This window comes from Cetorhinus maximus, chromosome 1, assembly GCF_964194155.1.
Source record: "Cetorhinus maximus chromosome 1, sCetMax3.hap1.1, whole genome shotgun sequence".
NCBI lineage: Eukaryota > Metazoa > Chordata > Chondrichthyes > Lamniformes > Cetorhinidae > Cetorhinus > Cetorhinus maximus.
Genome location: NC_135879.1, coordinates 161848060 through 161862287, shown reverse-complemented (window position 1 = coordinate 161862287; position 14228 = coordinate 161848060). Strand labels below are relative to the sequence as shown.

General features: G+C 39.7%; 2 protein-coding genes across 5 annotated transcripts in view; one reads left to right on the top strand and one right to left on the bottom strand.

Moving 5' to 3' along the window:
• The window catches only part of LOC144684808 (kinesin-like protein KIF2A), a 158333-nt gene extending 144920 nt beyond the window's left edge, over positions 1-13413 (top strand). For 2 of the 4 annotated variants that reach the window (XM_078549081.1, XM_078549061.1), the window contains 4 exons: positions 230-377; positions 3288-3389; positions 5218-5353; positions 11298-13413. In XM_078549081.1, the coding sequence (XP_078405207.1) occupies positions 230-377; positions 3288-3389; positions 5218-5353; positions 11298-11383 (472 nt within the window). In that variant the 3' untranslated portion in view covers positions 11384-13413. Of the gene's footprint in view, positions 1-229; positions 378-3267; positions 3390-5217; positions 5354-11297 lie in introns of all 4 variants that reach the window. The other 2 variants (XR_013577571.1, XM_078549070.1) reach the window with 2 other exon arrangements.
• dimt1l (DIM1 dimethyladenosine transferase 1-like (S. cerevisiae)) overlaps positions 1-14228 on the bottom strand; it is a 73882-nt gene that overhangs the window by 7432 nt on the left and 52222 nt on the right. The window lies entirely within an intron of this gene.

Genomic DNA, 14228 nt, shown 5'->3' with positions numbered 1-14228 from the left:
GCTATATGTTGTATTTTTGGTACACTTCCTAAAATTATCACTCAAATGTGACAATTTTAAGTGAACATTACTATCAAATTACTAGATTGGTCCGTAATGGCAGTAAAATTAAAATGTGGAATCGGTGGTGGAGAAATTATCCTTTAAAGGTGAGCTATTTTAATAATAGTCTTTCTCTTTCATTTCCACGCCCCTCCCCACCCCCACACACGTACACAAAAAATACTAGAGTGAAAGAGTTAATTGTGGATCAGAATGGTCCAGGAGAAGGGCGGGCCAATATCCTTGTACCAAATCAGCTTGATGCTTTAGAGGCACAGTGGGGACTTGGAAGCTCTCCCCAGCGAGATGATCTGAAACTCCTCTGTGAACAAAATGTGAGTTTTTTTTAATTCACTTCTTCAGTAATTTTTAAACATAGCTCTGTAATAGAAAATTTTATTGATCTGCCTAAAGTGTTCCTGTAATTCTGAATGTTTCTGTATATATACTGTAATATCAAACAATAAATGTGGTTAACAGTAAAGTATAGTTAAATTAGAAATATGTGACTACTTGTTTAATATTCACACCTCAACTTTTTATCCAGTGAAAAATCAATACTATTGGTCTGTTTTAATGCTGCAAGTGTCACACACTGGAAATGAAGACTATTCATTTTGTTTAAAAAATGTAACCTGTTTTGGCATGTCACTTTTAAACAGCTGCATGTATTTACATGTGTTTGTGACCTGTCACTCTTGTTAGTCCAGTTTCCCTGATGTGCATGTAATAATTTTCAGTATAATTATGACACCGAGAGAACGTTTGCAACTTACTTTTTCTCAAATGCTTTTTGGGGAATTATACTGTAGATTTGGAGGGTTTTAATCCACTTGAGTTATCTGCGTTTTCTGATTGAAATGTGACAAATTTTCCATGTCTCAAAGCTTTTAAAAGAATGAATGCTTAGGTTTTTCCCATACGCAGTACATGGCGATATGGTAAGGTTTACACAATACAAAGTAAGATGAAATTGGACCTTGACATACAGAATTGTGGGGAGTCTCTCAGGTTAGTGGGATTTTGGAGTCAGATTGTTATTTTTCTGAAATTGCACTTCACTTTTTTTCCTGCACCCTCAGTGTTCCATCTAGTAGAGCCAATGTTGCATGTTTTCCAGGGATGGCAGTGTTCATGATTCCAAGAGAACCTTTGTAAATGTACTTCAACACAATGCTGCAAATAAACGTTTGCCAGAACTTTTAGGACTGGGATATGAAGACCCTGCTTTCTAAGCTTATCATAACTGAATACTATTAAACTAGATTGATATTTAGTGACCTTCCTCTGAACCTTTCCAGGACCTCTATATTACCCCTATGTGAGGAGATCAAAACTGGGCAGATTGTTTTAAAAGACCTAAGCTAGGTCTTGTACAAGAAACTATGATGTATTTTTATTTTTTGCTGTATTGCCCTAGTGAAACATCCTATTATACAGTTTGCTTTTGCTGTATAGCTCCATAACACTGGTTGCAAACTTTTAGATTGGTGTACTAAAACCTCCAGGTCTCTCTTCCACTCAACACACTTAATTTCAGAATCCTGCATTATTTGCTAAATGCCAAATTTCCCCCTATCTTATCTGGAGTAGTCTTTTTATCTTATCTAAGGTTTTAACATTAGCAGAAATCTTCATGTCATCACAAACTTGGGGGTAATTCTTTAGATCATTAATTTAGATAATGAAGAACATCCTAACATCAATCTCTATGGGAGTTCTTTAGAAACCAGTCTCCACACAGAATCATTCAATAATACAACACTCTGTCTACAAGAATTCAACCGATTATTTATCCAACCCAAAGTCATAATTTTATGGTCGCCACCATTTCAGAAATAATTTAATATTTTAAAATTGTCTTGGGGCAAGAGCAAGAATCGGGTAGATTTTCTTGGTAATACCAGTAAAATTATTTTTCTGTGGGCTACAGTATAGAAATTAATGAGTACAATTCACTCAGCCAAAGTCCAGGGTGGTACAATCTTAACAGGCTACAAGGAAAGGAAAATGAGCATTCAAAATATAGTCAAATGTCCATTTTGACACTTCAGTGTGCCTGAATAAATAGTTAAGCTCCAAATTCAGACTACTTTCAAATAATCCTGTACACCTTTAACACATAAACAAAATGCTAGAATTGTTAATATTTTTGATTTACATTGGTTGAAAAAAAGAAGTCTTTTGAGTATGTGAAGGGGAGAACTTTTATACTGTAAGTTCTTCCTCCCTTGCCATATCCCCCAGGCATTTTGGGGGAGGTGGTGGCATAGTGGTATTGTCACTGGACTAGTAATCCAGAGACCCAGGATAATGCTCTGGGGACCCAGGTTCGAATCCCGCCACGGCAGATGGTGGGATTTGAATTCAATAAATATCTGGAATTAAGTCTAATGATGACCATGAAACCATTGTCGATTGTCATAAAAACCCATCTGGTTCACTATTGTCCTTTAGGGAAGGAAATCTGCTGTCCTCACCTGGTCTGGCATACATGTGACTCCAGACCCACAGAAATGTATTGACTCTTAAAAATGCCCTCTGAAAGGGCAGTTAGGGATGGGCAATAAATGCTGGCCTAGCCAGCGACACCCACATCCCACAAACGAATAAAAAAAATTATAAGTTCATACTGTTACTGTTGAACTAATTGATTTGACTTTACACGATCTTGGGTAGTATCACATAGCACAGAAAGATGCCATTCAGTCCATTGTACCTATGGCAGCTATTTGAAAGTGCTATCCAATTAGTTGCATTCCCAGTCTTTCCTCATAGCCCTGTAAATGTTTTCCCTTCAAGTATTTATCTAATTCCTATACGAAATATTAGTGTTGAATCTGTTTCTACTTCCGTATCAATGATGTAAAAAAATGTTTCCAAATGTTGCCTTTCATTCTTTTGCCAATGACCTTAAATCTGTATTCACTGGTTACTAATCCTTCTACCACTGGAAATTAGTTTATTTATATGTACTCATTTAAAATCATGAATGATTTTAAATATCTCTATCAAATCTTTCTTTAAGTTACCCAGCTCTGAGGAGAAGTGTGTGTATGTACATCATTGTGTGTGTCTACATATTTTTGAGCTGTACGTCTGTCTTACTGTTGCCTACAATTGATTGAATATATCAAAGCACTGCTTATGCTTCAGTGGATTTAAGTTTTGTTCTCAGTTTTTAATTGAAAGAATACATTTTTAAAACATTCATGGCTGAATCAGCCTATTACTTATGTTTCGAGGAGGAGGAGGTTTCACCTCAGCTGTTCACTTTCCATGAAGCAGTGTCTCAGATGGTGGAAATGGAAGAACAGGTCGTAGAAGACCACAGGGCAATATTCCAGGTAAGAAATAAATTTGTGGGAATATTTCTTAAATAACTGTATAGGAATTTTGTACAATGATATCAATTTCTGAAGAGATCATCAGTTTTTCTTCCCCACTGGACTACAGTTGCTGCCATGTAACCTTAATAGTGGGGACAACTGTCTCTACCTGCTTGTGTCCTAAAATTTCCACTCAACTGCTAGCTGGCTTGACACAATTTCATTCGTAAACATTCTCTAACAGATATCAGTTCAACAGAGCAACCAATGGAATTAAATTGATTGCAATGTAAATTTAATCACTAGCATAATAAGAGTTACTGTTGTGTGACTTAATTAAGATCAACTTGTGTTTTGTATCTAATCAAGATACCATAAACAATGCAGGTTAAACAGAAAATCACAGTGGGAGAGAGAATACCTAGTCAATACTTCCAAAAGCAAGTTTTTGTTTTCATGATTTCAAGGGCTGTTTTTAGCCAGTCAAAATTTTGTGCACATATAACTCACTGCCACACCCATAATGGACAATATAATACAAGAACAGCAACAAATTTAAAGCAAAGATATTTTTGACTAGCATAGATTTAAATCTATAGTAAAAAACAACATAAGAAATAGGAGCAGGAGTATGCCATTCACCTCCACAATCTTGCTCCACCATTCAATAAGATCATGGCTGATTTTCTACCTCAGTTGAAACTCCATACTTAACACTGAGTGTACTAATCACATGGGCTGTGGCAGTTCAAGAAGGTGGCTCACCACCATTTTCTCAAGGGTACTTATTTAATCTATCTAAATCCTTTTGCTGCCCCTATGCATCCTCTTCACAGCTTACTTTCCCACCGATATTTGTCTTCAGCAAGCTTGGATACATTGCACTCAGCCACCTCGCTGAAGTTATTGATATACGTCATGGCTAGGATTTTTCGGATGGTGGGGTTTCCCACCCCGCCATCCAAAGAGTTGGTGGGGAATGCATCCAGGGAGTGTTAATTGGCTGGAGACGGGATTCTGCCATGCTGAAGGCTAATCTGATTGGCCAGCAGCTCTCTAATCCCAGCAGTGTCAGTGATAGGAGAGGCCAGGACTGGGACTACAAGTAGTCCTCAGATTCTAAATCCCCGAGTTCAGGACCAGGTAAGTGTGGGGGTTCTCACGGTGGGGAGGGGGTGTGTGGCCTGGGGGAAGGGGTTGGGGGGTCTTATTGGAAAGGCCAATGAGATGGGGGAGAGTGGGGGTTGGGGGGTGGTGCATGGAGTCCAACCTGCAGGGAGCAGTGCTGAGGCCCGAACATGGTGACCTGCCGACCTACCTCGCTGCCCCTGAACTCCACCTGTCAGCCTCCAAATTGAGGTCAGGCGGTGAGTGGTATCAACCACTGGAGGGCCTCAGTTTGGTGAGGGTGGGCAGGCCGCCCTTCATAAAATTATGGAGAGGTTGAGGAGGGTGATGGGAAGGCCATCTGGGGAATTTTAAGCCCCCCCAACCCCCCCCGCCCCCTTGTAAACCCGCCTGTGGGCACCAGTAAAATTCTACTCCATAAATATCTGAGGCCTAAGCAAAGATCCTTGGCGCACCCCACTAGTTACAGCCTGCCAACCTGAAAGTGACTCATTTGTTCCTAATCTCTAATTTCTGTCCATTAACCCTAACTTCTCAATGCTAATGTGTTACCCCCAGCCACATTAACCCTGTTTTGTCATTTAAGATTTACAGAACCAACTGGCTCAAGGAGATAATTATTTTGAAATATCTGGCTTGAAGCTTTGAAGATCAATAAGCAAGGATTTATAAGTACTTATTGTGTGTATTAACATTCGTTTGGTTTTTCTATCTACAGGAATCTATTCGGTGGCTAGAGGATGAAAAAGCACTTTTGGAGATGACTGAAGAAGTGGATTATGATGTCGATGCATACTCCACACAGCTGGAAGCGATCTTAGACCAGAAGGTTGAAATTCTAACAGAACTGAGAGGTAGGCTTATAGAAATGTAATTGCAATCAATCGGCATACAAATGAATATGTCTAGGAATAGCATTTACCTTTATGATGGCATTGAAACATTGAAAACAAAATAAATTCTAATATTTTTATTTACTGAGTGAAGCAAGTTCCTTGGCAATGGAATACATGACAGTCATTATTAATGCCAGAGGGCTGCAAAGTGCTGAGTAGAAAGATCAAATGCTGATTCTTGATATTGGATCAGTGTTGAAGGCAAAGACTGAGAGTCAGAGATGTCAAGGAACACAATTAACTAATCTGTATTTGGTCTTATATAGAGACTTGGATCATGAGCAGAGAATACTACGTACTGAATTGGAGGAAGTTCATGTAAATTGCAGCCTCACCTAGAAATAGTGCTTGAAGCCCTGGACAGACTCCTGGGCCACAAGAGCCTACACTGCCAATATTGTAACTGTACTGGAACAGTTTAGCTAGAGGTCAGGTTAGTTCTGGAGCACAGGTCTTCAGCACTACATTGACTTTTGGGCACTTCATCTTAGAGAGCAGGTTAAGGGGTTTTCTAATTGAGAAGTTTCAAATAATGGAGGACATGGGGTAGATGGATAATGATTTTCCCCTGTTGTATATGACTTCAAAATAAGAGGGCATAACTTTAGAATTTTAGCTAAATCAGTAAACGGTAAATGCCAGAAAAGCTGCTTCACATGAAGCATTGTGAGGATGTGGAATGGTTTGCAGCAGAAGAGCATAGATGCAAAATCATTTAAGGCGTTTATATGACAGATATCTACTCACTTGGGAAGTAAGAATATTAAGAGGTGGGCAAGGAATTGGGATTAAAGGGGTAGAGCTGCCATCACTAACAAAAAATGGTGAATAAAGCTCGATGGGCCGAATTATCTATTTCTGTTCTTCTGCTACTAGAAGAAAAGAACTAGCATTTAGGTAATACATTTTTCGATCTTAGGCTGTCCCATAGCCTGTTACAAAGTTTATTTTTTGAAGTGTGGTCACAGTTTAATGTTAATGTGGAGAAATGGGACAGGCAATTTGCATAATGTGAAGTTCCACAAACAGCACTGAGATTAATGACCGGATAATCTGCTTTCGTGGTGTTGGTTGAGGGATAAATGTTGGTCAGAATACTAGGGGGAGAATTTTCTCCCATCGTGTGGGCTGGATGGGAGCGGTGTGGGCAGGCGCGCAGTCGCCCGCGTGCCGCCATTTTATGTGGGTGGGCCAATTAAGGCCTGCACAGCGTGATGCGCACCCGGAAGCACTCAGCGCTTCCTGTGTAGGCGGGGGGAAGAGAGAGAGCCAGGGCATACGTGCGAAAGAGCGCAGAAATCTCCGAGGCATGGAGCTGCCTCAGGGAGATTAATTTCATTATAAAAAATGGAAAAAAGATTTTTAAAAATTACTCAGACATGTCCCCTCAAGTGACAGTGTCACGTGAGCTGGGACATGTTTATGTATTTCAATAAAAACTTTCATTTAATTTATAAAGCCTTCATTAAACCTCATCCTACCCGCAGATGAGGTTTCATAAGAAATGCGAAGGCCGCCTGGGCTCTTCGCCTGCCCGCCAACCTTAAGGTTGGACAGGCAGCCCTGTTAATGATTTCAATTGGTTTTTAAATTGCCTTAACAGGCCTTCGACAGTTTGGCGGGCACGCAACTGCCTCAGGTGCGCGCCCGCTGAACTGAAGATCGGAATGACGCATGGTGACATCGGGACGTACGCCTGACGTCACCGTGCATCATTTTATGCATCGGCGTGCGGGGCCCACCCCCGCAAGCCGACCCGAAGGTTCAGGCCTAGGAGAACTCCCATGCTCTTCTTTGGATAGTCATGGGATCTTTATGTCCCATCTGATCGTGCAAATGGTTGGTTTGACAGCTAATCTGAAAGACTATGCCTCCAATAGTGCACTGAAGGGAAATATTGGAATTATCTAACATAAATAAATATGGCCATGATGTCTGTGTATTACAATATTTGAGCATTCCAGTTTTTGCATGTTCTTTCAATTTCTTGCCCTAACTTCAAACAATCTCAATTTACCAATCTCTTTAGTTATAACTTGGTGTATCTTTCTGGCTGGCAGTCAACTGCCACTCATTGAAGGTATTGCCTAACTGTGCACCAATCAGAGCACACAGTGCACAACCTAATATATTACAAGAAGCTAAAAATAGGAATTCGAAGTGAATTTTGCACGTGCATATATTGAAAGGAAAGGATATTTCAGAGTTTTAAGCTTATTGGAAATTATATCAACTCTCGAAAGCCTAGCACAAAAGACGATGATTATGGTTGTTGAAGGGCATTAATCAGAGCTTTGGGACATTGTTGTATCAGCTGCTCATATCCAACCATTTTCAGCTGCTTCATCAATGATCATCCCTCTGTCTGAAGGTCCGAATTGGGGATGTTTGCTGATGATTACACAATGTTCAGTTCCATTCGCAACTCCTGACATAACGAAGTGGTGTGTGCCTGCATACGGCAGAACCTGGACAACTTTGTGGCAAGTAACATTTGCACCACAAAAGTACTAAGTAATGACTATCTCCATGAGAGAGTCTAATCACCTCCCCTCAACATTTCATAATGCTACCATCATTGAATTCCCCCACCATCGACATCCCGGCAGCTACTTTTGATCAGCCACATAAAAAGAGTGCTACAAGAGCAGCCAAAAGGCTGGGAATTCTACAACGAGTAACTGACCTTCTGATTCCCCAAAGCTTTTCCACTATCTACAAAGCATAAGTCCAGGAATGTGGTGGAATTTTTTCCACTTGCCTGGATGAGTGGAGCTCCAACAACACAAGAAGCCAGACACCATCCAGGACAAAACAGCCTCTTGATTGGCACCCTATCCATCATTTTAAACATTCACTCCCCTCACCACCAGCACACTGCACCATCTACAAGATGCACTGCAGTAACTTGCCAAGGTTTCATCGACAGCACCTTCCAAACCCACAACTTCTCCCGCGCATCCGCCCTCACGCCTTCTCCTCCCTCCCAGAAACATGATAGGGTCCCCCTTGTCCTCACTTATCACCCCACCAGCCTCCGCATTCAAAGGATCATCCTCCGCCATTTCCAGCATGATGCCACCACCAAACACATCTTCCCTTCACCCCCCCGGCGGCATTCCGTAGGGATCGTTCCCTCTGGGACACCCTGGTCCACTCCTCCATCACCCCCTAATCCTCAACCCCCACCTATGGCACCTCCCCATGCCCACGCAGAAGATGCAACACCTGCCCCTTCACTTCCTCTCTCCTCACTGTCCAAGGGCCCAAACACTCCTTTCAAGTGAAGCAGCATTTCACTTGCATTTCCCCTAACTTAGTCTACTGCATTCGTTGCTCCCAATGCGGTCTCCTCTACATTGGAGAGACCAAACGTAAACTGGGCGACTGCTTTGCAGAACACCTGCGGTCTGTCCGCAAGAAAGACCCAAACCTCCCTGTCGCTTGCCATTTTAACACTCCACCCTGCTCTCTTGCCCACATGTCTGTCCTTGGCTTGCTGCATTGTTCCAGTGAAGCCCAACGCAAACTGGAGGAACAGCACCTCATCTTCCGACTAGGCACTTTACAGCCTTCCGGACTGAATATTGAATTCAACAACTTTAGATCTTGAACTCCCTCCTCCATCCCCACCCCCTGTTTCTTCCCCCTCCCTTTTGTTTTTTCCAATAATTTATATAGATTTTTCTTTTCCCACCTATTTCCATTATTTTTAAATCTATACCTGTAATGCCCTGTCAGTCTTTCCACCCACCCCCACTAGAGCTGTACCTTGAGAGTCCTGCAATCCATTCTTAATTAGCACATTCTGTTAGATAATATCACCACCTTCAACACCTCTTTGTTCCTTTATCTGTGACATCTTTTGATTATCTGCTCCTATCACTGCTTGCTTGTCCCTACAACCACCACCGCCCCCCAACTTCTCTCCCCCCACCCCCCCCAACCTTAAACCAGCTTATATTTCACCCTTCTCTTAATATTACTCAGTTCTGTTGAAGGGTTGTGAGGACTCGAAACGTCAACTCTTTTCTTCTCCGCCGATGCTGCCAGACCTGCTGAGTTTTTCCAGGTAATTCTGTTTTTGTTTTGGATTTCCAGCATCCGCAGTAGTTTTTTGTTTTTACCACAACTTCTTTGTCCTTCTGCGTGGTAAAAGAAGGTGCTATTACCTCCGAGTTATACTCCAAGTAACCAGGTGAGAAAGGGTTGAATAGCTCCCCTCTTTTCCCACTCTTTGTTTGATCATTACAGGGTCTTTAAATTTAAAAGGATGTACTTGCCAATTCGTAAATGTTTAACGGTTTACACTGTGATCATAAAAGAACCAATCAGACAGGTTTCCTTGAGTTTAACAAAGAAAGGAGTTAGTCTTGTTGTACTTAACCAATCTGGATAAAGTAATAAAATACGCACCAATCGCGCACGCGCATACGTGCGCATGCAGATTAGAGTGAGGATAGGGTAAAAGTAATATACAGTTAGTAGCTCGGTGGCTCTATTGGTCAGACCCTCCTTCAGTGGTTCTGAAGTTTCCATTTAAATTTGCAAGCTGTTAATTTGGTTGTTCCTCTGGAGACGGTGGTGTTGAGCAGAATGTTTGTTTTAAAAGGTCACTGTTCACAGTAGGAATGCCTCTGGTTGTTCTCAATCAGCAAATAGGGTTCGAAGGTTACCAGGAAGGGTGGAGAGAGAGAGCAAGACTCAGCAGCTTCAGCTGTTTGTCCTTAGTTCATCAGCATGAATTCTCTGCAAAAATGTCTTTAACACACACAAAAGGGGTTTGTTGGTCATGTGACTTGCTCGCTCCGCTGTCTGGGGTTGGGGGGTTATCTAAATAAGGCTGCTGTTCATGTATTCCAAAAAGTAGCTTGATTATCTCATGTCGACAAAGTTACCTTTGCCGTTGTCTCATGACCCAAGTGATTAGATTTAATGTCCTATATCTGACAGTTGAACCTCGAGTGCTTGTCTTAATGCCTTGTTAATGGCACTGGAGATGGGGTGTTTCACATTCCTCAAGAGCTTATTGTCTCTGGTGGGATCTTCGCAGACCCAGAATCTCTATCTGAATGAAGTGGAATGTGGACTGCATTGTAATGCAAATTGAGCCAGCCATTTTTTGACTGATTTCTAGTCATCCGTTTTAGCCTGTTGTTTTTAATAAGTCTGTTCTTAAAAGTTCAAGTCCAAGTTTCCAGCTAGTGGATTAAAAATCACTAATTGATATAAGCAGATCTTCATGTCACCATCCTGATGTGAAAATATATTGCCATGCCTTCATTGACACTGGCTCAAAATCCTGGAACACCCTCCCTAACAGCATCGTGGGAAAACCTTCACCACATGGACTGCAACGGTTCAAGAAGGCAGTTCACCACCACCACCACCTCGAGGGCAATTTGGGATGGACAATAAATGCTGGCCTAGCCACATCCCACGAACAATTTAAAAAATCCTCACATGTAGCTCAGTTCATTAAAGCAATGAGTAATTAAGATAGAAATTTGGAACACTCTTTGAAATAATTTCTACGCTTGATTCATAGAAATGGGCAAAATTGTTTTGAGTTTATAGATTTCATTTATATTTCTTGGAGGTTAAGTTTCTATTACAGATATCACTCATTTTAAGCTGTTACTGTTCATTGTTACAAAGCTACCTTCTACACTGAGCAATACAAATAATTACTCTAATTCAACATTAATTTCATCTCATTGTATAGACTTGGCTCTGTTTCTCCTGTGTGCATTACTGAGCACATGTTGGGGGTAATTTTCACTTTTGCTAGCAGTAAACTGGCAGTCGTTATTTTCTTTTTCCATTGACTTCCGCCACCACCTACAGTGAAAATTACCTTTTTTCCTGCAGCATATGACTAACTTGTCTCTTCTATTTACAGATAAAGTAAAAGCCTTTCGTACATCTCTTCAGGAGGAAGAACAGGCTAGTAAGCAGATCAATCCCAAACGGCCACGAGCTATTTAAATGACAGATACATGCTAAGGATTAACTGATTCACTAAATCCTTATTACTGAAACTTCCTTACTAATGTCTGCTGTGGTCACCAGAGCCCAATCACTGGAACGCTAAGAACTTTTGGAACTACATCAGTTGAAGCTCTCTATTATTTGACTTGAATAATTTTTCTTCTGAACACACTCCCATGGTATTACTACTAAACAAATGCTTCTAATCCAACAGCACAAATTCACAGGGTTAGGACTTTATGAAGTACTTCATTTGAAAGTTTTTGGGCTTTGCCAAGAAGCTTTGGGAAGAAAATCCTTGCCAACTTTTTTTTTAAATAACTGTGGAGATTATGCTTTTAGATACTCTGTATTTTTTATTTTATTTCTAAATTGATGTGATTACATTTTGTTGTCATAGCTGGCTGTTCAGTTTTGAAGAGTGTTTGTATGCATGCACAACCCATTTGTGGTGTGAAGTAACTTCCCATAGACCAGACTGAGCTTATCCCTGTTTTCTCTGTGCCAGAGGCTGAAGGCCCCAAACCAGCAGGTGTCCTCAAACCAACAGGTGCCCCAACATTAGGCATAGTTGTTACTTAATAAAAATGCATTCCTTGTTTCCTGTGTGAATTAATTTATTGTGCTATGTATTTTTCTGTTGTAGTTGTGTGTTTGAGCCATTCTTTGTCTAGTTTGTTCTATTATCTCACAAAATACGTGCCATATCATCAATGTATTTAAAATGGCAGTTGGTCTGAAACATCTTGAGATGGTACACAAATACAGCTTGACATTCCACATATATAGTTTATCAATGAAGTCTTGAGTGTAGCTGTTTTGCAGTGTACACTGAATTGTTTAAATTACTGTAAAGTGCTTTATAGCATCTCATTTTAACAGCTATAAAAGAGTATTGAAACTAAAGTAAAATGAACCATTGAGAGAGGTTGTATTTCAAGCAACGTCAGAACATGCACTAGGTGTAATAGTTATTTCTAAATTAAAGAATAGGATTCAATTTCAAAGTTTCCTCATTACAAGGTTTTAATTTGAGAGGTTACTTTTACTAAAAAAGGGTTATTAAAATATAGATTTAAATGATGATTACTAATGTGTTAAAACACATGTTTTGGAGCACTGGTAACTCAAAGCTTACAAATGTGTGTGGAATAGTTTACAGTGTTGATGCTTCATGCTGTTCAGATGAGCAATAGAGACATCACTGCGAAACAAGGTTTTAAGAAAACTTTAGTCTGCTGTCCCTAGATTTTTTTGATTTCTGTGGCAACTTTTATGTTGAAAACCTCATCAGTTATGTATAATAAAAAATTTTCTTCAAAGTTCATTTAAACTTTGTATTTGAAATGTAGTATTAAAGCGTTGTAAACCATTGTACTGATATGATCTGACAAATTCCAGCTAGACAAAAATGTACAAGTTAATGATTTCTCATTTGTAACTACCATTTGTATACTGACGATGCAAAGTTTTCAATTCGTTCATTTTGCCAGTTTACCTCCTCCAAGCATCAGTAAAATGTTTCTGAATGTGAAAAGTTAAGTTTAATGCAGCATCCTTCCAATTAATGTAAAATGTGTATTTAATGTCTTCATTAATGCAGTCAGAACTTCACATAATTCATACCTGAGCCACATTGAGGTATGATTTAGAGCTAGAGATGACTGTAATATTTGAAGGGCTTTGATAGACTTATTGTGTACATTATGATAAATTGACTGAAAACTGTGGACATTCAGAAAAATACATTAACATTTTGGTTTTCTATTAGTTATCATTTAGGAGAGATGGTTACTTAACATCCATTGAGAACCCTGATCTTGGCAGCTCAAGACATCCAAATGTAATATTCTGATATTTTGAATCATAATATTTTACTTCAAATCATTTTAGTTACAGAATCATTTGGAATAGTGAGGGGTTGTGTAAAAGACTTACTTTTAAGTACATTTTGTGATGCTTTGGTCTTAAGTTTCTAAGTAGCCTTTTGTGAAACACCAAAAAAATTAAAGGAAGCTAGAAATGGATGCATGGGTTTTGAAATAGTTTTTTTGTTTTTAATATAATATGTTTGTGTAATACTTGATGCCTTTGTTAACTAGCAATAGCACAGTGCATCACTCATTTTGCTTTTTCTTACAGATATCATATTGTGGTATTTTCTAGTCTATTCCATTCATTTTCTAGACAGAATTATATTAGTTTTAAATAGCAGTTATTCCTGACATAGAATTAGGATTTGAAAGAGGAATTCAATAAGACTTTCCTAGTTATTGTTTATATTCCTGCATTTTCTCCTGCATTTATGTAACTGCATGTTTCTCTTTGCTGATTTCATTCCCTCTGCAAAGTGAAAATTGCTTGCTGCTTCCTCATTTTTCGGTTGCTTAATGGCCTCATGTAAAAGAAATTATTTCCACAGGAACTAGGTACATAAATTTTATAGTAACTAACAAAATGTCTGGGTAACTCATATATTATTCAAAAGAATATTGCAATTGTGATATCCTGCTATAGGCTGTTTATCATTTAGTGTTGGTTTCATTATTCTTGATAAGCTTGCAGTGATTTAACTATTATGATCCTTATATCAAACACAAAATATGTTTTGGTTAGAGTATGCTGAACATCTGTATTGCCATTAGCAGAAGACCAGCATCAAATAGAACAAAAGCACCCAAGGAAAGAGCAGGTAAGAGGCTAGGAATTCTGCAGTGAGTAACTCACCTCCCGACTCCCCAAAGCCTGTTCCCCATCTACAAGGCACAAGTCAGGAGTCTAAAGGAATGCTCTCCACTTGCCTGGATGAATGCATCTCCAACATCACTCAAGAAGCTCGACA